Below are 24,084 nucleotides of genomic sequence, written 5' to 3' on the forward strand. Positions count from 1 at the left end.
TAAGTGCATTTCAGTTAGCCAGGACCAGTGAAAAATAGTATGTTGAACCCCTAATCAGTGACTTGGTTACACAGACTTACATCTATAAGGCTTTCCAGACGCACCAGGGGTTATCAACAAGCCTTAAGCATGTGTGACAAGACTGCCATACTTGGAGAAGCATCCCGTGACAACAACACATTTGACAGAAAAGTCCAACGTACCGCTTTACAAGACGTTGCTGTATCGTTCGTCTCGTAAAAGTTTCACTTGGAAATGTGTGAACCCCTTGTGTTTTTGTTTTCCCGACCTTACTTGTCGGGGTCCAGATGTTTACATTGCGACGCTACTCATCTTTCTCTCCCTTTGCTTGTGATTTGGGGCATTTCGATATAAATCCGCGGCTCTATATCTGCGTTCGCAGTATATAACGACTTAAGACAAATAAAAATTGGTGCTGTTTTTGCTGCGAGCTGATGGATAAAAGCTGGTCTCAGCACATTGAGATGGGGGGGGGGGGGGGGGGGGGGATTTTTTATCCCCGCGGAGTGTTTATTTAACCGATAAGGGTCTTTAGAAAAGCAATGAATATAATTTTTTCCCGGACAACAGTTTACTGGGCCCTGTAGATAAGATATCTGGGAATGGATACTGCCCACAGATGACAGTTTGTCCTTGAGACTGGACCAGACGCCGGGGCAGGTTGCACGGCTTTCTGCTGAAGCCTCACCTCCCTCTCTCTTTTTCCATTTCTCTCTCCTTCCTCAATCTCTCTGTCACAGTCTCGGTCTCATCTTTATTGCTCTCTCTCTCTCTCTCTCTCTCTCCCTATTTGTCTCTCTCGTTTCTACCTCTGTCCCCTCTCTCACATACTCTCTCATTTTGTCTACCTCTCTGGCTTAATCTACTCTCTCACTTATTCTTTCTCTCTTTATTCATCCCCTTCTCTCTCTCCCTCAGGTGTAACCGTGCAGAGCCAGCGAGCCTGTTGTAAGAATATGAACTAGAAGACAAAAGGAGAGAGTGTAATGCACTTCTCTCTTCGGCTCAGTGAGCTTGTGTCCTTTGCAGCACTCTGGCAAACCCGTTTTTATATGTGCCTTTCCTCGGTCTAGCACTGTCGATGGTCATGAAGCGCCATACGTCCTCATTGTACAATCTCAATAGGTTTTGGAGAGGGAAAGGAGGAGAGCAATTTACTGCTTTTTGTCTGGTTTTTTTCGATGGCACATGTGGCCACAAAATGGTCCGAAAGCTTTCTTTGATCCAATGCAGACTCAGACAGTGTCAGTCACTGGGGGGGGGGGGGGACTCTAAGCTCGACTCTAAGTCTTCTGTCTTAGGGAACAGCGGGGTGCCCCCAGACCCTCCAGACCCCGTCTCGGTCTGTCTCTCTGTCTGTGTCATGTCTGCCCCGTCACGTAGTTTGTCATACAGTCTGTCTTTAAGACTTGTCTCTGTCTGTTCGTACGGCTTACTGTGCGTTGTTCGGACTCGGTCTTTCAAATTGTCTGTATGCCCTTTCAGTGGTTCTTTATATGTCTGTCTCTCTTTCCCATGTCTGTCTTGTCACTCAATCTCTCATACAGCCTGTCTGAAGACTTGTGTTTGTCTGACTGTCTTTCAAGTGGTCTGTCTGTACGTCCCTCTGTCTTCTACTCCTGCGGTCTGTTCATCTCTCCCACAGCGGGGAAAACGAATCAAGCCATCTGCAATGATTTGAATTCTGTCTGTCTGACACTGAGAGAGCGAGACAGCTAGAGTCAGACAGTGATTTAGCTAAGTTGAACATTGGCTAACTATTGTGGCTGACTCAAACATCCATGTTTTTAATATCTCTGGTCATCCGGCAATCATTGCCCCGGTTCGTTGCTGGCGCCTCCAGTATGTGTCTGCCTGTGAGGACACCGGCTCAGACGTTAAAAGGTTAATTGACTATAGATGCTTTTGGTTGGATTGAAACAAATGATAATTTACCCAATTATCAGTGCGAGTTTGACGGGATCCGTTTGATCAGACAATGTGATGCAAGGTGATTTGTAGTGTTGGAGTGTTGACGCTGCGCACTCCCAACTAAAATGTAGTAGAGCTCAAACACACCACGCAAGTGTGACGTTTCACTGCTTTGCAGATGATGTTTACTCGCACTTGGTCGTGGCAGTGATAATCCGGTGATAGAGAATTCGAAATATCCACTGTCTGTTTGTTGCCAATAATGGAAGGGCTATTAGCCCTGCGTGAGTGCGAGCGTGCGTTACAGCATAGAGGGATAGAGTGTCTAAGTCTTGGGGAGGACGGCGTGATGTGAGAGGGGGAGTGGTGAAGAGGAAGAAAGGGGCTGAGCAGAGTGAGTGTAAAGAGAGGAGGAGCGAGAAACAGTGAGGGGGAGGTTGGGTGGGAGAGTGCCATAGAGGAGAGAGCGAGAAAGAGCATGAGCAGGATAGAGAGAATGGAAAAAAGGCAAGCAACTGATAAGTAGGGAGAGAGGAGCAAGTGAGAGAGGAGGAGGAGTGAAAGAGAAGCAGTAAGAGAGAGAGGGAGAGAGGGCAAATGGGAGGGAGGGAGGGTGTGAGAGAGAGAAAAGGCCTGGAGGAGGTCAGCCATGCCTGCCACTCATCACTCACTCCTTAATGACTCTCTTTTCTCTCTCTCTCTCTCTCTCTCTCTCTCTCCCTTTTCCCCCGGAGTCTCAGCCCAGCCCAGCGCCCAATCAAATAGGGTCATCCAAAGTTCACGACCCCCACTACCACCGCAGTCCCCACAACACCCGTGCATTGTTGTGTGTGTTTTAGTCTGGCAACTAGATTTTTCAGACATCTGAGAAAATGGCAGGTGTGGATGGTTGATGAGACTTCTGTCAGTGAAGTATTTTGTTTTTCATTGGTCCTTCATTTGGATATCTTTTAAATCTGTCAGGTACACCAGATTGTATGTTATGGTGCGATACGGAACTTTTTTCACCGATTGTGAATTACGTAATAAGATATTCTATCGAATGTCCCAGTTGTAGTTTTTTTGTACTTCTGTTCAGTCTTCTGTTGAATGTCTGTGTCTGTGTGCGTGTGTCTGTGTGCGTGTGTCTGTGTGCGTGTGTCTGTGTGTGCGTGTGTCTGTGTGCGTGTGTCTGTGTGCGTGTGTCTGTGTGTGCACTATGCATTGGTGTGATGCTAGCATCAGCTTGGTTCCTATTCCAGCTTGCGCAGGGTGTTGACAGACCAGGTGTGTGTGTGTGGTGCCACAGTGTCCCATTCCGCTTGGTTTGTCAGCTATCTGGCTCTGGGAAGCATCAAGCAACAAAACTCAAAGTAAAGCCTTTTCACTCTCCCCTGCACACCACATTTGGGAAACAGCTGGAAAGACCATGACTATGATTTGTCTCCCTCTACTAGTATGTCTGACAGCTTCTATTGCACCACACACACACACGAGAGAGAGCGCGCGCGCACACACACACATGCAGGTAGACACCCACATGTACTTATACTCCCCTTGAGGAGATATAAAATGAACAGTCCAATTTGGAGGTATTCAGTATATTAAATGAAGTCAGTGTCTCTGGGGTGGATGGAGGGAGATTGGATAGGGTTTCATGGAACGAGTGGAACTATTCATTATGTGAGAGATGTACTTTTCTAGACTGTGTGTGTGTGTGTGTGCGGGCGCGCGCATTCCTACAAGGTGTGTGTATCAGATAGTGTGTGTTCTCAAATATCTCCTTGCAAAGTTTGAACACACACACACACACAGGGTCTCATATAAAGGAACACACACAGGGTCTCGTATAAAGGAACACACACAGGGTCTCGTATAAAGGGCTGTGGTCTTTTGGTACTCGCTGCCAAAATGGCCCTGATTTCCTTTAGCCCAGCTTGGCCGGGTCATACATCACTTAGGGGCCTCTCAGCTCCAGTGGCAGGGGCTGACAGAATGACACGTGTCATTTATCATGGAGGGGCCAGGCCTTGGGAAACTACACAGACTGGACCGCATATGACACTGCCTGAGAGAGGAAGAGAGGGGGAGAGGGGGAGAGAGACCGAGGAAGATGGAGAGCACAGAAAGTAAAGTCTGTACGATACACAGATGGAATACATACGGACACACAGTCTCTCCTAGCTGTCCGTGTCTTTTCCTTCTGTCCTCTACATATCCCTCCCTCTCTTCTCCTTCTTTCTCTATTTTTCTCTATCTCACATGCACCCATCCCTAACCCCGCCCATCCTCCGCCTTCTCCTACTCTCCCCCTCCTCTTCTCCATCTCGCCCCCTCCTCTTCTCCTACTCCCCCCCTCCTCTTCTCCTACTCTCCCCCTCCTCTTCTCCTACTCTCCCCCTCTTCTCCTACTCTCCCCCTCCTCTTCTCCTACTCTCCCCCTCCTCTTTTCCATCTCTCCCACCAAGTCACTCGCCTGGCCCCCTTTTTCATTTGTCTTCATAAGCCTAATTTATTTTGGCTGCCACATGCAAGCTGACAGGGATCACTCACTAACTGCCCTCCCTGTGCGCTCTCTCACACCACACACACACACACACACACACACATTTCTCTTCACGACTGTTCTGAGATCAACCCAACAGTCACCATTCCCTTGGTTAGAGGGCACTTTCAGAGACTGTGCAAAAGTTTAATTGCTAGGGAGGTAAGCTTCTCTTTCGTCTCCATTTCTAGAATGTTCTAGCACTCCATAGTCTGCCCTCAGTACGATATTATGTTGTGTTGAGCGATGGTTTCCTGTCTCTCTCTCGTGTGCGCTCTCGCTCTCTCTCACTCTTTCTCGCTCTGTCCATTTCTCACCATGCTCACTCCTTCACTTACTGCTTCTCTCTCTCTCTCGCTCTCTCTCTCTCTCTCGCTCTCTCTCTCTCTCTCGCTCTCTCTCTCTCTCTCTCTCACTCTTTCACTCTGTCACTCTGTCCATTTCTCACCATGCTCACTCCTTCACTTACTGCTTCTCTCTCTCTCTCTCACTCTTTCACTCTGTCACTCTGTCCATTTCTCACCATGCACATTCCTTCACTTACTGCGTCTGTCTGTCCTCTTTCTCCTCCCCTCTCTCTCTCCCCTAAGCTGTTATGGATGGTTTACTAAGAGTCATGTCCCTACCCTGGGAAATCTCAACACACACCACTGTGAACAGGCGCACGCACACACAACACATACACACACTCACACACACACACACACACACAATCAGAGATGTGGGTATTGATCCCCAGTGACGTGGTTTCTTCTGTGAGAGGCCAGTTTGTGATTTAGTGTCTCTCCTCCTTCAGGGCCTCTCTCGTTCCCCCTCTGCCTCCCTCTTTTGTCAGTTCACTGTCACGGCCATCAGGAAAAGGCCTCACGCCCCCCCACCTCCTTTGCGCGCACACACACATACATAAACACAAGCACACATACATAAACACACGCGCACTCCAGTGTGGACTGACAGAATTGTTACTCTTTCTTGTCCCCTTTTTTGTTCATTGCGGAACTTTCCAGTTACTCTTTACTTAAAAGGTATAAATGAGGCTGTTTGACCACACAGATCAGTGCAATACTGTAACAAGATACATTTTCTGTCACGTTGTTTGCATTTATGTGAATGGAGTTGGCATTGTTTTGTGGAATGAAGACGATGTTCTCATGTGATCAGTGACTTCGATTTGGCAATCACTGTGTTTGCCTGTGTACATGTGTTTGCCTGTGCATCCAGCTTTGCTGTCTCTGATCTGACTCATTTACAGGCTGTGTGGGTTTTTCCCCGTAGAGACACAGGGTCCGTTTCAGGGAAGAGTGTGTGTGTGTGTCCTGTGTGTGTGCATGTTGTTCCTCAGCGGTGTACAAAGCAGACAGTCCATGTGAATATAGGGGAGGACTGAGGGTACAGGGAAGGGTTGATTGATGGGTTATTGTGCAACCAGACCCAGACAGAACTGGTGAGGTCATGGCCTCTCCTTGCCCCCCCTCCCTCTCTCATCATTCTCACCACTATTCACTCCTCCATGCTGCCTTTCTCCCTTCACAGTCCACTTTGTTTTCTTTTGTCCCTCCTCCTCTAGTGCAGTTTTTTGTTACGCGATTCATCTTATCAGGTTTCATTTTACAGCCTCTATTCACTGGATGTGGCCCTAAAAAAACACTGCCTCTGACTTTCGAGAAACTCGCAAAGATCTGTCCAACACAAGTTTGAATGTCCCTTTTTGATTTGCTGACATTTTTGTTATGGCCAAGCCGATTGGGCAGCAACCGGTGATTATCCAATCAGGGAGATAGTAACCGTCTAACTTCTCTTCCTCATGGGGAAATGTTCAACCAAATAAAGTGTGACTGATGCAACAGGGTTCATGGAAAGGTGTATCCGAGAAAGCCTTTTGTTTTCTCTCCCTCGCCATTTTCTCTCCTACGCAGAAAGAGTGATTTATGGTAATTATCCACCTTTGGGGTCATCCATCAACTGGTTGTTGCTAGGAGATGGGAGCAGCTGTTGTTTGGGCCAGGGAAGGTCCACTGTCAGGGGGCTGTACACAGGTGACTTCAGAGGGAGATTTAAAGGGAAAGGCCCTATTTTTTTGTTTTCTTTTTTTCCCCAGGGAAAACTCTTGTACATGTGGATTTCAGTTTGTCTTAATGTGTTTTTAGGTTTAGATCATGCAGAGAAAAGACTAGGACTGGATAGAAACACTAAGGACTAGATTTCGTCAAGCTCCCTGGAATTCCTTGAAGTCAAAGAATACCTGTGGAATGAATAGATAGATAGATAGTGATACAAATAATGTCCCCACATGATTCAATTTGGCCCTACCAATGCCACAGATAATTGGGAAGGATGTCACTGCAGCTGCTCTTAGGAAATGCTTATCCTAGAACATGTTTGGCGGAGTCCTACCCTTATCGAAACCTGAGCGCTTCTAGTGGCTCTAGAAGCAGTCCAATATTGACTTTGTTAACCTTTCCAAATCCATAGGTTTTTAAATGTAGCTCTTCAGAAATTTCTAGACGACGCAGAGGCTTCACTAACTACAATAGCCAAACCTTGCTGTCAGTTTCTCCCAAACCTTTACCAGGTGGGAGTCATAGGCTACACTAACGCTCAACTAACATTAGCAAAACGGTAGGACCTTTTTGGTTGCATTATTTCAGAGAAGCAGTGATATTGGGGGCAGATGCTATACTAGTCCATTATGTTCAGTAACATTCCGCTAACATTAGCGAAACCTTGGGACTTTGTAGTTGCATAGGTTTTAACAGCAGCCAGCTAGACGGGGATTGGCTCTGCAGTGCTTATGATATAATGGCCATTGTCTCATCTCTGAGCAGCCTGGAGTTGACAGTGGAGGGAAAAGGTGATTTATAGACTGCACCCGTCGCTATGGCTGCTCAAAGATGGCTCCCAGAGAACATGGACAAACAGAGGAGGGGAGACAGGAGAAAATGAGAACAGGGAAGGAGAGAGACATGTACTGCAATGCAGGAGCGAAGAGCAGGGGATTAAAATGAGTGATTACCAGAAGTTTTTTTTGTGGCATTTTTTAGTGTTTTTTTTTTGTTTGTTGCTGAATCAGTTAACTTTAAGTTTTCATGCTGCTTGTTCGTAATAGTTTAAAGGTGTGCTACTAAAGTAGCCACCCTTTGCCTTGATGACAGCTTTCCACACTCTTGGCATTCTCTCAACCAGCTTCATGAAGTAGTCACCTGGAATGCATATCAATTAACAATTTCCTTGTGAAAAGTGAATGGGTTTGAACCAATCAGTTGTGTTGTGACAAGATATGGGTGGTATATAGAAGATAGCCCTATTTGGTAAAAGACCAAGTCCAATGGACATTAGACTGGTGGAAATCTGTCCTTTGGTTTGATGAGTCCAAATTTGAGATTTTTGGTTCCAACCGGCATGTCTTTGTGAGACGCAGAGTAGGTGAACGGATGGTCTCCGCATGTGTGGTTCCCACAGTGAAGCATGGAGGAGGAGGTGTGATGTTGTGGGGGTGCTTTGCTAGTGACACTGTCGGTGATTTATTTAAAATTCAGGTCACACTTAACCAGCATGGCTACCACAGCATTCTGCATCGATACGCCATCCCATCTGGTTTGTGCTTAGTGGGACTAGTATTCGTTTTTCAACAGGACAATGACCCAAAACACACCTCCTATAAAGGCTATTTGATCAAGAAGGAGAGTGATGGCATGCTGCATCAAATGACCTGGCCTCCTCAATCACCTGACCTCAACCCAATTGAAGTGGTTTGGTATGAGTTGGACCGCAGAGTGATTTGTTGAACACTTTTTTGGTTACTACATTATTCCATGTGTTATTTCATAGTTTTTATGACTTCACTATTATTCTACAGTGTAGAAAATAGTACAAATAAAGATAAACCCTTGAATGTGTAGGTGTGTCCAAACTTTTGACTGGTACTGTATGTATGTGCATATATATTTTGGGTGATTGGAAGTGATGTAGACAATTGCATTGTTAGAAGCTACAATATTAAAGCTGATCTACCCCCTAAAATGTGTTATTTATTAGAATAAATAATAATAATAATAAATTAGGAAACGGCTGGTCACGGTTGGTAACTTTTCCCATGACTAAGAATGTGAGGTGGAAGACATGCAGTGAGTAAACCGTTAGTAATGTCTTCATGTCGGACTTATCTCCCTCTTCTGGATGGGGATGTCACAGTGGTCAGAGATGATAGAACTCCCCCCTCCACAACCCAATAGTCCTGTCACCTCCCCTCCCCTTACCCTATTGTTTGAAGCTAATGTAAAATGCACGGTCTACAGTATATGACCCATTTTAGCAGGCCATTAGCATAATTTGGCTGTGGCCAGCGAGTTAATGTACTCGCAGATGACAGGGAAATTGTGCTGCACAACCTTAGGGTTTAAACAAAGACCTACGACGAAGTAGGCCACGCTTTGCATAAAGGTGGACATTACATTGTGTGTGTGTGTGTGTGTGTGTGTGTGTGTGTGTGTGTGCGAGCGTGAAATGCGCCGAATACAACAGGTGTAGGTAGATCTTACCGTAAAATGTGCGGGGGGTACAGGTTAGTCAAGGTAATTTGTAAAATGACTATGCATAGATAATAAACAGCAAGTAGCAGCAGTGTAAAATCGAAGGGGGGGGGGGGGGGTCAATGTCCGGTGGCCATTGACTGAATTGTTCAGCAGTCTTATCACTTGGGGGTAGAAGTAGAAGCTGTTAAGGAGCCTTTTGGTCCTAGACTTGGCGCTCTGGTACAGCTTGCCATGCGATAAGCAGAGAGAACAGTCTATGACTTGGGTGACTGGGGTCTGACAATTGGGCCTTCCTCTGACACAGACAGTATATAAGTCCTGGATGGCAGGAAGCTTGGCCTCAGTGATGCACTGGGCTGTTTGCACTACCCTCTGTAGCGCCTTACGGTCGGATGCAGTTGCCATACCGCTCGGTTACGATGTTCTCTACGGTGTCACCTTAGAACTTTTTGAGGATCTGGGGACCCATGCCAAATCTTTTCAGTGACCTGGGGAGGAAAAGGTGTTGTTGTGCCCTCTTCACGACTGTCTTGGTGTGTTTGGACCCTGATAGTTTGTGGTGATGTGGACACCAAGGAACTTGAAACTCTCGACCCGCTCCACTACAGCCGCGTCGATGTGAATGGGGGCCTGTTCGAAAGGTGGATGAGAAGGCACAAATATAATACCTTTTGATAAAAGGTGTATCATATCAAATGGTCTTAATACAACTTTTTTTCTTTCACATATCTTTATTATCTTTATCCGACATTTCACATGTCTTGTCAAAAATGAACACGGGCACTCAGTTGCGTAGCGAACATTGTTGTCTTCCACCTCATGAAGATTTGGAAAGCCGAGTAAATTTGCACGTCCTGCTGGAAGAGTACACCAGCTATTGGAGGCCCCGCAGGTATTGTGCCATATGGTTAATTATTCCACATGGGCGGCGGGGATTGGGGGGCGTGGAACTGTGAACAGACTTTTCTAAGGGGAAGTTGAGGGAAAAGCATATATTAATTTATAGCAACGACTCCACAGAATCCACGGCAACACAAATCAATGTCACCTTATAGAGGTGGGAGGGGGCGTTATACTGGAGAGAGGTGGGTGGAGTCTGTGTAAAACAAGCCTCAGAATTTCAAAGCCCCACCCCTGCTTAGGGTAACTCTCTAAGCAAGGACGGTATGGTGGAAAAAGATAATTTATTTGTTTAACCTTTATTTAACTAGGCAAGTCAGTTAAGAACAAATTCTTATTTACAATGACGGCCTAGCAAAAGGCTTCATGCAGGGACGGGTTCTGGGATTGCTCTTCCCTGCTAATGGTTGTGCCTGGGCATATTGAGTGGCAAATAGGTTTGGACACCCGAAATAGCATTCAAACTTTGCTTGCTGAATAATACCTTCATTATTTCTTAAAGGAGATTGTATACCATCAGCAGTCATGAGAGAGTAAAGAACAAAACAAAGATGTCCTCACCATTACAGTAAATAAAATGCCCAACAAATAGGATGCCCTGTGGGTATTTTATTTTATTTTTTTACAAAGAGAACTGAGAATCATCTCGAAATGAAGCCTACGCTGTCGACCCTTTTACACACAGAAGTACATGAAAAGGTCTGTTTTTCCTCAGTCTTAGGGAACGTAGGCACTAGGCCTAAACGCCAGCTTGCTTTAGCATCGGGCCCACTAGCGCTTGGAACAGACAGGATCACACCACCCCGGCATGTGCAGCAGTGGCTGTCCCAGAGAAGAAGACGACAAAAGAGAAGGGGAGAGGGAGAATGAGATTGTGCTGTATTCTCCCTGACATGCTCTGCATTACCATAATTGGCTTTTCTACATGATAGGACAGAGGAAATAATAATGTCATTTTATTTACAGCCTGTGCCACTGTCCCCGTCTCCCTCACACACACACACACACACAGATGCACACACACATGCAGGTCAAATGACACACACTGATCAGGCCTGTCCAAAGCCATCACAGCGGAGGGGCCGGTGACAAAGCGAAGCAGGGAGAAAGGAATACGACTCGCAACGTTTCAGCCCCCATTTTGAAGGGCGTCTAAACGGCGACTCGGTTGCCCGTCTGGAATAGCAGAGAGCCCGACACAGGCTAAATCAGAGGAGTGAGAGCAGGCGGAATTGGACATTAGCACCACAAATGACTGCCGGGATTGGTCCTCTTCTCAGAGACAGAGTAAATAAATAAGGAGAGTTGAGAGGGGTGTGTGTGTGTGTGTGTGTGTGTGTGTGTGTGTGTGTGTGTGTGTGTGTGTGTGTGTGTGTGTGTGTGTGGCATGTGTGTGAGTTGCAATTCGGCGGTGCTGCTTCTCGCTCAACTGCACTCGCTCCCTGTCTCACGTTGTTTCTCTCCCGAAGGCTTTGGTTAAGTTTGACACCAGCCAAATGGTGTAGCCTCAGCGTCCCATGACAGATAGCATTATGGGTTTAAGTGGCAGATTTGCACAAGAGAAACGAGCAAGGAGAAATATACAGTATGTGAAATGACTCCATTTTTCAGACGTTCTAATCTAACATTGTATGGAGAGAGAAACTGCCGGTTCTCTCGGAAAGCAAAAGTTCATTTCAACCTGATTTGTTTTGAAGCAGTTGATTCTCAAGTTGTTCCGATGTCCTTTTTGAGAATGTCAACGCAGTGGTGCGTGTGAGAGAAAGCACAGCTAGTTGGGAATTCATTGTGCATAGTATCACAAACTCTGTGCCACAGACACAATGCGGAAACAGTACTGCGAGAGTACAAAGGTTATTTTTATGCTTAGCTATAATGGATGACAATTTATTTCGATAAATGTAGTATTGTATCGCAGATTGGAGCTTGGCATAGAGAAGGCTTGTACATGTTTCCGTGTGAGTGACTGTGAGAATGTCCGTCTGTTTTTATCTATGTACTATACACTTAGGGGTGGTGTGTGCGTGTGTGTTCGCGTGTGTGTTCGCGTGTGTGTGTGACAGCAAAGGCCCGGTAGTGTCCTGCCGAGGTGTCACCTGTCTGGAGGAAGCCCGGGCCAAAGTGACAGGCTCGTCTCTGGACGCAGATGGCCTGCTCTCCCTCTTCTTTCCACATCCGTCACGCGTCCCCTCTGTGTTTGACACACACACACCGACACACACATACTAACACATGTCATTGACACTGACACAAGCACTTAAGTGACAAACACACACATGGGTTGTCAGATACAAGAAACACATGAATGTAGTGAGACAAACACACACACACACACACACAGGGACACACCTGATGGATAGATGCACACAGAATATCTCCCTAGCACACCAGGTGGATAGATAGGAATAAATGCTTACAAACTAACCCTCACGCGCACAAGCACACATACAAATGCACACCTTCTACTTTGTGTCTTGCTGCCTCAGGTTACAGTCAATTTCACATACTTTCCCCTCTACCATTTCAGACCCACCCATAGACAGACTCCTGCTCACACCTCTGTCAGCTAACTCCTAAATGCACCTTTTTTTCCCTCCTTTTTTTTTTGTTACAAACCTTTTCCTCTTCCATTCTCCATGACAGCACAAAGTGGGCTTATTTTTTATTTTCTCTCAATTTTTTTTGACTGACAACCACAACAGCATCCCCCTTCCTTCCCTGCCCCATTTTTAATCCTCCCCCTCTCCCCTCTCTCCCCTCGCTCCATTGTTCTGAGTGAGGCTTGAAAGCGGGCGGCTCAACGAGTAGTGTCAGCATCTCCCCATCTCTGATTGCCTTATTAGCCGCCGGTGGCACCAGGAGCTCTTTCCCTTTCTCCCCACAGATGGCAAAAAAGAGGAGGGAGAGAAGAAGGAAAAAATGTCTGACTTCTATGTTGTTGTTTTTTCTTCTTTCGCTTAGAAAGAAAGGCTCGTTTTGTGGACACTTGACACCCACCACCCTGACCCGAACACCTGACACTGATACATGATTCGACACTTGAACTGCGCCGTTGGTTAAGGGCTTGCAAGTAAGCATTTCGCGGTATTCGGCTCATGTGACAAAACCGATTTTGATTTGATTTGATGGCTGTCGAGGTAGAGGCAGCAGACTGGGGATGTCGGGGGAAGTGTGTGTGTCGGTGGGGGGGGGGGTCTGGGCTGAGGTGTGTGCAGGAAAATACTTTACTTTATTTTTAAGAGATGTCAGGTTGTCTTGTCTGTCTTTTCTGTCGAAGCTGTCTCTCTTTACCCATTCCACTCATTAAGAGCTACGGGTAACTATAGTGGAGACGGCAATTTTTTTTGGGGGGGGGGGTGCGCGTTCTTTAGTGTGATGAGCTATTTAGAGACAGCGAGAGAGTAAGCGTGATGGGGGAGTTTTCAGTGCTTTGAGGTACTCAACCAAACGCTCTAATGAAATGAAATACGGGATGCTCTTGACAATGCACCGACTGTTGATTTTTATATATTTTTGACATTGGCTTGAATTTGATTCTTTTTGAAAGGGTGTAATGTCGGGCTCTGGGGTAGGCATAGTTGTAATATTGGACAGATAGATTGCAGGTATTATGTGAGCAATAGTGTAGTATTATCTTTTGTGTGTACGTCTACACATATTCAGTACACGCTAGCACAGCGATGGATGTTCATACACATTTACAGTGCCTTGCGAAAGTATTCGGCCCCGTTGAACTTTGCGACCTTTTGCCACATTTCAGGCTTCAAACATAAAGATATAAAACTGTATTTTTTTTGTGAAGAATCAACAACAAGTGGGACACAATCATGAAGTGGAACGACATTTATTGGATATTTAAAACTTTTTTAACAAATCAAAAACTGAAAAATTGGGCGTGCAAAATTATTCAGCCCCCTTAAGTTAATACTTTGTAGCGCCACCTTTTGCTGCGATTACAGCTGTAAGTCGCTTGGGGTATGTCTCTATCAGTTTTGCACATCAAGAGACTGACATTTTTTCCCATTCCTCCTTGCAAAACAGCTCGAGCTCAGTGAGGTTGGATGGAGAGCATTTGTGAACAGCAGTTTTCAGTTCTTTCCACAGATTCTCGATTGGATTCAGGTCTGGACTTTGACTTGGCCATTCTAACACCTGGATATGTTTATTTTTGAACCATTCCATTGTAGATTTTGCTTTATGTTTTGGATCATTGTCTTGTTGGAAGACAAATCTCCGTCCCAATCTCAGGTCTTTTGCAGACTCCATCAGGTTTTCTTCCAGAATGGTCCTGTTTTTGGCTCCATCCATCTTCCCATCAATTTTAACCATCTTCCCTGTCCCTGCTGAAGAAAAGCAGGCCCAAACCATGATGCTGCCACCACCATGTTTGACAGTGGGGATGGTGTGTTCAGGGTGATGAGCTGTGTTGCTTTTACGCCAAACATAACGTTTTGCATTGTTGCCAAAAAGTTCAATTTTGGTTTCATCTGACCAGAGCACCTTCTTCCACATGTTTGGTGTGTCTCCCAGGTGGCTTGTGGCAAACTTTAAACGACACTTTTTATGGATATATTTAAGAAATAGCTTTCTTCTTGCCACTCTTCCATAAAGGCCAGATTTGTGCAATATACGACTGATTGTTGTCCTATGGACAGAGTCTCCCACCTCAGCTGTAGATCTCTGCAGTTCATCCAGAGTGATCATGGACCTCTTGGCTGCATCTCTGATCAGTCTTCTCCTTGTATGAACTGAAAGTTTAGAGGGACGGCCAGGTCTTGGTAGATTTGCAGTGGTCTGATACTCCTTCCATTTCAATATTATCGCTTGCACAGTGCTCCTTGGGATGTTTAAAGCTTGGGAAATCTTTTTGTATCCAAATCCGGCTTTAAACTTCTTCACAACAGTATCTCGGACCTGCCTGGTGTGTTCCTTGTTCTTCATGATGCTCTCTGCGCTTTTAACGGACCTCTGAGACTATCACAGTGCAGGTGCATTTATACAGAGACTTGATTACACACAGGTGGATTGTATTTATCATCATTAGTCATTTAGGTCAACATTGGATCATTCAGAGATCCTCACTGAACTTCTGGAGAGAGTTTGCTGCACTGAAAGTAAAGGGGCTGAATAATTTTGCACGCCCAATTTTTCAGTTTTTGATTTGTTAAAAAAGTTTGAAATATCCAATAAATGTCGTTCCACTTCATGATTGTGTCCCACTTGTTGTTGATTCTTCACAAAAAAATACAGTTTTATATCTTTATGTTTGAAGCCTGAAATGTGGCAAAAGGTCGCAAAGTTCAAGGGGGCCGAATACTTTCGCAAGGCACTGTATACCAGCACACACACACACACACCGTAGTCGCAGTTGCTTATGGCCCTCCAGCTTTTCCCAGGCAGCAGTAAATGGCAGCTCACAAACATCAGGTATTATGTCTTCTCTGATTATGGGCCTGAGCGGCAACACGCTGTTCTGGAGCTGACAGCACATCTGCCTCCTCGCTAGAGACTGATACTGGCACCTTGGACAAGCATCTTATGGGAGAGGATAAGGTGAACTGCCCGAGCTCTGTCTCCATCTGTCTGTCTCTGTCTCTCTTTCACTCTCTCGCTCCCTCTGTCTGTCCTTTTCTCAATGTATTTCTCCTTCACGATTACCATGCAGCACATTGTCATATTGAATGAAACATTACATAATATTGCAAAATTCTAACAGGTTTGACAGTTGGAAATACTTTCCTCTACAACGCTTAATTTGTTACTTATTGCAGTTTAGAGAAAGTTGATGTCTGACATTGTCTCGGAGTTCAGAGGGCCTGGAATTACACTTGAGAGACAGTTGACACTGTCTATAGGCTTATTCTCAAAGTAACATTTCTGCCATAATTCCTGCATAGCTACAGGGGTTGGAATCCCGTGTCGTTTGTCTGCCATTAAAGATAACCACTCAGGCAGCTGATCAACACAGGCAGTGCCTTGTTAAGTGCTCGGTCCTGTTCCATAATGGTCATTAAGTAAATGGTATGGATGGAGTATTTTTCTCTCATCTTGTGCCCCGACAAAGAGTTCCATTATTTTCTTTTCGAGGCTGGCAACACTTAAAAAGTGTCAAATCCAGAGGAAAATGCTATTTCATTAGCCACATACCATAGCCATGCTGTTGTTACTCATTTAAAACATTTAATCGTCCTTTATCTGATGAACTACCACATAAGGACTGAATCATCTTTTTGGTATTGAAGAAAACATGTATTTTTATAAACATATAGGTCAAATAAATACTAAAAAGTACTATGATTAAATGTAGAGGAACCTTGATATAACCTTGACAGTCATTCTGTGTGGAGAAAGTATACACAGAACTCACGCTCCCCATCCTCTGTGGGTAACACTGTTTCCCTTCTCCCCGCAAGCCGGCACACTTGACTCCCTGAGAACTAGTACAGCATGGACGGTGACAACATGGCATGTCATGTCCACCGGCAATTTCCACGCGTCATACTGTGAGGACTTCCACTGCCAATGCCAACTCTGAGCCATCCCAGCCGAGGGCCTGGCACGCTCACCCGCTATCGCTATGTCACACGTCATGGGCAGGGTGTGAGTGGCACAGTGGCAGCAGAGACTGGTTCAAAGTCAGAGAGAGTCTGTGCCCTCCATCTAGAAGAGAGGAAGCCATTCTAGTACATGAACTGGCTTGTGACTGTTGGGGTCACTTTTTTTTCCTGGGCAGTCTAATCATTTGGATATTTGAAATGGATAGGATTTAAGACGGTCAACTTTCTTTTGTATCTTTGCATTCAACAGTATACATCCATATAGAGTGTATGACAGCGTGCAGTTGAAACATAAAAGCACGACAAAGCAACAAACACGAGAGTTCTAACATACTGAATGTAGGCTACTGACCTTTTTTGTCAAACGCAGTGGACTCTCGCTGTTGATTAATATGCATCTGCTGCTTTGGGAACTGGTTTTCCATCATGTAGAATTGTGCTTGTGTCCCTAGTTTTTGAACTCAAGGGGAAATATTCCTCTTGCTCATCTGTGTTCTCCTTTACCCTTGCTGAGCCATACTGTTTGATGCCTTCGTTAGGCTGCACAGTGTAGGGGACTATCTATCATCGTCAAGATATGGACGTTTGCCACTTTTATAATTGCAAAGCAGCATCCTCCGCCAGGACTATTGACTAAAATATCTTAAGAATCATTGCACCCACCCCCTCTTACACACTCAGAGACACAGACATGCAGGGTATACACACGTTAAACACAGACACGCATTACGGGATAAACACATCAAGAATCTCTATACACATCTGATGGGATGTTCTGCCCCGATGAGTTGGCTGATGTCCCTTTTTCCTCTCATCTTGTGTTTTTCAGCTTACGGGGACGAGGAGGAATTTAAGGCTGATGACAAGATCGATGAGGAGCACCTGCAGGACGACGGCCTCTCCTTAGACGGCCATGACGGCGAGTACCTCTGCAATGAGGATGACGACGCCGGGGACCGATTCAGCTTCCAGAACTCCCCGCTCAGCAATGGGACCAACCCGGACGCCGGCTATGCCTCTCCGCTAAGTGATACGAGCGACCAGCTTATTGACTTCCAGAGTACTCCCTCCAAGGACGGACTTGATAAGGAGGAGGAGGAGGAGGCAGTCAGAGGAGAAGTAGAACACCTGAAGGTCCCCAACGGCCTGTCTCTGCAGGACAGCCTAGCGCAGATGAAAGCCGTCTATGCTAACCTGATCTCTGAAGCCTCTTGGTCCAGCATCACCATGGACATGCTGAGAAGTAACAGCAACAAGGTCAGCAGTGTGATCAGCAACAGCAATGGAAGCAGCCACAAGGGGAGCAACGTTATCCTTAACAGTCATGCTAACAGCCTTGTGAACAATAATAACCACACCAACAGCAACAGCAGCAGTGGCACCTCTGCCCCTGCCAACACTACCAGCAACACTAGTGCTACAAGCACCGCTAATACTACCAACACTGGCAGCACCGGTGGAGTGGCCTACGACTGGCACCAAGCTGCTTTGGCCAAAACTCTTCAGCATACACCATACAATCTCCTCCCCGAGCCAAGCCTCTTCAGCACTGTGCAGCTGTACCGGCAGAACAACAAGCTCTACGGCCCGGTGTTCACCGGTGCCAGCAAGTTCCGATGCAAGGATTGCAGCGGAGCCTATGACACACTGGTGGGGCTCACGGTGCACATGAGTGAGTCGGGCCACTACCGTGATGACAACAAAGACAAGGAGGAGGAGCGGGGAAAGAGGTGGTCTAAGCCCCGTAAGCGCTCCCTCATGGAGATGGAAGGCAAGGAGGACGCTCAAAAGGTGCTCAAGTGCATGTACTGCGGACACTCCTTTGAATCCCTGCAGGACCTGAGCGTCCACATGATCAAAACAAAACACTACCAGAAAGTGCCTCTAAAAGAACCCATGTCAGCCCTCGTCTCAAAGCTGGTGCCCCCTACCAGAAAAAGAGCATTTCAGGACTTGGTGTCCCCATGCTCACCAGAGTCTGTCCACAACACACCTGGTGTACACCTGGGAGAGACCTCAAAAGACCAGAAAGTGGTTAACCCCTATGTCACAGCAAATAACCGCTACGGCTACCAAAATGGCGCCAGTTACACCTGGCAGTTTGAGGCACGTAAGGCCCAGATCCTCAAATGCATGGAGTGCGGGAGTTCCCACGACACCCTGCAACAACTGACAGCCCACATGATGGTCACAGGACACTTTCTGAAAGTGACCAACTCGGCATCCAAAAAGGGGAAGCAGTTGGTGTTTGACCCCGTGGTTGAGGAAAATATACAGTCCATTCCTCTCCCTCCGACCTCTACACGACTCCCGGTGTCCAATGTGAAGTCACAGCCTGATTCTCCTCCCTTGCACTCCTCCTCCACTGAAGAGAAAGGGGAGGAGCATGAGGAGAACATGGAGATGAGTGAACCAGAGAAGAAGATCAAAGAGGAGAAAGAGGATCCAACTGAGAAATGCGAGAAACCTGGCAAGGGTGGACATTACAAGTATCTCACAGAGGAAGACCTGGAGGAGACTCCCAAAGGAGGTCTGGATATCCTGAAGTCCTTAGAGTTCACTGTGTCAAGTGCAATCAGCAAGGCCCAGACTGGCACGCCCACTTGGGGTGGTGCTGGCTACCCTAGCATCCACGCTGCCTACCAGCTCCATGGGTCTTTGAAGTCCTCCATGCAGAGTGTCCAGGTGGTTCAACCCTTGTTCAGCACTAGCAGCTTGAAGATGATGTCCTCTGACTCCAGCAATCTGATCCACTCTCCGAGCAGCCCTTCCCCACCTCCAAGCCACAAGAACAATGTGTTGGCCATGGAAGAGCTGGTGGAAAAAGTCACAGGGAAGGTCACTGTGAAGAAGGAGAAGGAGGATAAGACTTCCGAAAATAAATTCAAAGCGAGATCTGCCAAGTCACCCTCTCCACTGTCCAAGGAGAGGAGGGGCTCACCCAAGGTGGATAGCCTCAACAAGCCAGTGAAAAACATTGCCGTAGAGGATCAGAGTGAGCCTAGAAGCAGAGAGGGAGAGGCAAAAGACAACAAAGCTAATTTGTCAACGAAGAACGGAACAGACGTGCCAAAAACGGCAGTTGGAAACAGCTGTAACAGCTTGGGAATCATCACTGATCACTCACCGGAGCAGCCTTTTGTCAACCCCCTCAGTGCGTTGCAGTCCATCATGAACAATCACTTGGGAAAGGCCTCAAAGACGGCCACCCCCTATCTAGACCCTCTGTCGAAGCTGTACAAGATCACTAACAACATGCTGGAGAAGCCCATGAACATCTCCACTCAGGTCAAACCGGTTCAGTCAATCAATCCATTCTATGACAACAATGACCAGCCCATGGACTTGACGAAATCCAAAGTCACTAACGGACTAACTGCGAACAGCACCTTCACTACACTAAACAGCACTCCCAACTGTAATACCAATAACAGCAACAGCACCTTCACTACACTAAACAGCACTCCCAACTGTAATACCAATAACAGCAACAGACCTATCCTCTCAAGCTTGTCTGAATCTCTGTCGTCCCAAAATGCTTTGATGGACATCTCCGACATGGTCAAGAACCTGACTGGCCGTCTGACGCCCAAATCCTCCACTCCGTCCTCCATCTCGGAGAAATCTGATGCGGACAACAGCGCCTTCGAGGATGGCTTGGAGGAGCTCTCTGCAGTCCAGAAAAGGAAAGGCCGGCAGTCCAACTGGAATCCTCAGCACCTCCTCATCCTTCAGGCCCAGTTTACCTCCTGTCTCCGGGAGACGTCTGACGGCAAGTTCGTCATGACTGACCTAGGCCCCCAGGAGCGGGTCCACATCTGCAAGTTCACCGGTCTCTCCTTGACCACTATCTCCCATTGGCTGGCCAACGTCAAGTACCAGCTGAGGCGGACAGGCGGGACAAAATTCCTGAAGAACATTGACTCGGGCCAGCCCCTGTTTCTATGCAGTGACTGTGCCTCTCAGTTTAGGACTCCTTCCTCTTACATAAATCATTTGGAGTCCCACTTAGGCTTTAGCATGAAGGACCTCTCCAAGCTTTCAATAGATCACATTAGGGAGCAGCAGGCAGTTACCAGAATGATAACAGAGAAGACTTTCAGTTCCCTGGGACTTACCGAGGAAGACTCGGGCTCTGTATTTCAGTGCACGCTTTGCAATCGGACCTTTGTCAGCAAGCACGCGGTCAAGCTTCACCTTAGCAAAACGCACGGCAAGTCGCCGGAGGACCACCTCGTCTTTGTCACTGAACTAGAAAAGTTTGATAAAGCCTAGATGGGGTGGACGAAGCTGATGGCATGACTGATTACTGAACCGTTGCACTATATCTCAATACTGCACTGCATCTCAACTGAGACTTTGTGGAATCAGTCCGAAGTAACTGCTGTCATAGAACTGGGCCATGTTCTGTTTTTGTTTTAGTTGTCTTTTTATTTTTCAACACACATTTAGCGGATCGTTTCTATGATCTTTAGGATCTTTTGTCTGTGCATGTTTTTCAGTGAATTAAGATTAAACCAACGTTTAAAAAAATAATAATTGACGCAAACACACAAATTCTGAAAATATATGATTGATAGGAAGGTTTTTTTGTTGTTTTCAACTAATCATATTGGAAATACATTTTAAGAGAAAAAGTAAGAAGGATTTCTGCACTTGGGCTACTATGAAGAGGTACACATTAGGATTGTTAAAATAAACTCAAATGGCACTGATATTTCAACGTTTAGATTCTCACTCCTCCTGATCACCTCAAAATTGCATATGGGGTAGAACATGTTAAAGGATGATATGTAGGCCTATTGACAAACTGCAGAAAGAACAGAATACTCATGAATATGTTCAGCTTTTCTCTGCATATCTGTTTCACTAATCAAGTATTATTTAATGGTGGTATTGCCATATTTGCTTTGATACCCGTTGTAGTTTTATTATTGTGTGCCGCTTCAGTTTCAACTTGTAAATGAGGTTTTAAAACTGATAAATATATAAATGATCAGCAAGTATGTGTAAATGTATGTAATCATATCTTGCTATTTGCAGGCGCTCAACATTCTTTGTACTGTGTGCATTTTTCTATTGTCACTTTATAGAAAATATGGAAAAAATAAATAACTATGTACTGTATATAGGTATAAATATATACAGTATATATATATATATATATATACTGTAGAGCCAGAACATTTCCTTTTTCAATGAAAAGTAAGTCCTTCGTTGTGGTTTACATGGTTAAATATAACTACACGGGCCCATCTCTTCTGATGCATGGTACTGTATGTTAAAATAAACATGCAATGCACAATAAATTATACATTTCAATGTTTTATCATTAATACTGTTGAGAATTCTATCCTCTAAATCATGAAAGTATTGTTTTTTTTTTTTTGCAATTGTAAAATAAACTCTAAACCTGAATTCTGCTTTGTTAAATTTGAGTTTTTTTCCCAATAAGGCTATGTAGCATCATGGAGGAAAACATACCTTTTTATTTATTCGTAGTGGATATGTAAATTCTCGACTTCAAGATAACCTGACCCTCAGAAAAAAATGTTTGTGTTTTAAGTGGTCAAGACATGACCTTTCATATGTAGTTTGTCTATCACTGATTTAGAGACACTCCTGTTGACTGTCAAATTGTGTGTTTTTGTCTGTCAGCCTCTTGATGACACACACCAATGAGCATTAACGAAGTCACAGAAACAAGGTAATGTGTCACAGGGACCCACAAACAACAAGCTGCACTTTGAAGAGATTCACGTGACAACGGAGTGGAGAAACTTGTGGGTTTGGCACAATAGCGCCTGTTAAGCTTCTCTGTCTTCTCATAGCAGTTTGTTTCTGGTGACGGCCTTCCCCTTTTGTTAATGATCTTAGAGCGGCCCTAGCGCTTAGACTATGTAAATCGCTGTAATCATAAGTAAGGCCACAATGCAGCTACCTGCAGAGCAGACGGCAACATCGGGAGGCACAGTTAAGCAGATTTGCATAGCTTTGCCTCGAACACAACACACTGGATTCCAGGGGGATTCGTGGACCTCAGGAATCAAACGTTTACTCCTTTCAACTCAATTACGGGACGGTTATGTGTTGTGGACACAGGGGGCCACAGAGAAGAAAAAAAAAATCTATACGGGGTATGAGAGAGAATATATAATCTCAAACTCTCTTTTACTTGAACGGCCAAATAGTTTCCCAAAACCGTACACATCAGTCAATCAAATAATATTATGAATCTCTTGAATGTCATGGATTGGTAATGACAGGTGTCATAGTATAGTCATAAGTGTTGCGTATGTCATGTGCCATAAATCATTGGTTAAATAGTATCATAGGTACACCGGTGTGACCGGTAGAGAACTCAATGTATTGTTTTGATGATAGCAAAATCTAATATCCTCTGCCCAATCCAATGATTTCATTAGATAATGTAACATACACATTATATATTACAGTGAGTTTATATGCCATCGCAGATAGGCCAGAGCAATTGTCCTCCACAAGTTCAGCGATCAGTAGCCAATGGCATCTGACTATTTGAAAAAAAAAACAGAACTCAGAGAATTGACGCTCAGCACATTTAATCCCAGTAGGAATAGCTTCAAATTTAAGTTACCATTGGACATGGGTATATACAGTAGGCTTAGTCACTTCTCTTGCCAAAATATAGAGAATAAAGGACATTGTCATTAAAAATCGGGATTTGTGAGGGACTTAACAGTTTCGGATGTATTATAGAATTAAGCCTCCAATTTCTCTGAGGCACCTGGGAACTCGATAAAGGGGGCATGGCAGGTTTCTTCCGGAAGGTATTTAAGATGACACAGTACTGCCACCCAACACATCTCTTTTACACTCGCCTGAGGCACTTTAGAGAGAAACAATAAGGAGCCGGGGAAGTCAGTACCTGGAAGTCATAAAAGGAAAAAAACACATTTAAGGGATTTAAGTCACAGAGAAAAGTTGAGTCGACATGGGACATAAACATTGGGGGTAAACACTGCTTTGAAAAACGAATATATGGGGTTTGTTCAGTTGGTACAAACAGGTGGAAATATTCTAAAATGGAAAACATTTATTGGGAGAAGTTCAGGTACAGTATCTTATGAAATGATGTATCGGCTTATGTTTAGTCACTGATTGGGTAGACGTGGGGTCCACTTACCAAGTTCCCTTTGTGTAAAGAAGTTGCTGGTTGAGTGGTATAGTCTACTATCTACTGGAATTTAATTAAAAATGCTTTACCTGGGCTTGATTAAGCTTGCTTGGCACAATGGAACAGTCCCAAATGTGCAAACCATCTGGTACTAAAGGCTGGCTCCAGCAAACACTCAAGGCCATTTGAACTCATGGTCTGGTATCACATGCTGCACGTATACCGTTCCTTCAGATAGTATTCATACCCCTTGATTTATTCCACATTTTGTTTTGTTGTGTTACAGCCTGAATTCAAAATGGATTAACTGATTCACCCATCTACACACAATATCCCATAATGAGAAAGTGATTTTTGTCTTTTGAAATATTAGCAAATGTATTGAAAATGAAATACAGAAATATCTAATTTACACAAATATTCACACCCCTGAGTCAATACATTTTATAACAAATACCATTGTCAGTGATTACAGCACACCTG

The 24,084-nt window shown here is 45.2% G+C and overlaps 1 protein-coding gene across 1 annotated transcript in view; it reads left to right on the forward strand.

Annotated features, from left to right (window-relative positions):
• Window positions 1-21,863, forward strand: part of LOC110488253 (teashirt homolog 1) — a 36,048-nt gene extending 14,185 nt beyond the window's left edge. Inside the window, exon 2 of the mRNA XM_021560403.3 lies at window positions 17,275-21,863. Within this exon, the coding sequence (XP_021416078.1) occupies window positions 17,275-20,720 (3,446 nt within the window). The 3' untranslated portion in view covers window positions 20,721-21,863. The remainder of the gene's footprint in view (window positions 1-17,274) is intronic.
• Window positions 21,864-24,084: the final 2,221 nt, after the last annotated feature.

Source organism: Oncorhynchus mykiss, chromosome 30, assembly GCF_057628025.1.
Source record: "Oncorhynchus mykiss isolate SJ-2025 chromosome 30, ASM5762802v1, whole genome shotgun sequence".
NCBI classification, from domain to species: domain Eukaryota; kingdom Metazoa; phylum Chordata; class Actinopteri; order Salmoniformes; family Salmonidae; genus Oncorhynchus; species Oncorhynchus mykiss.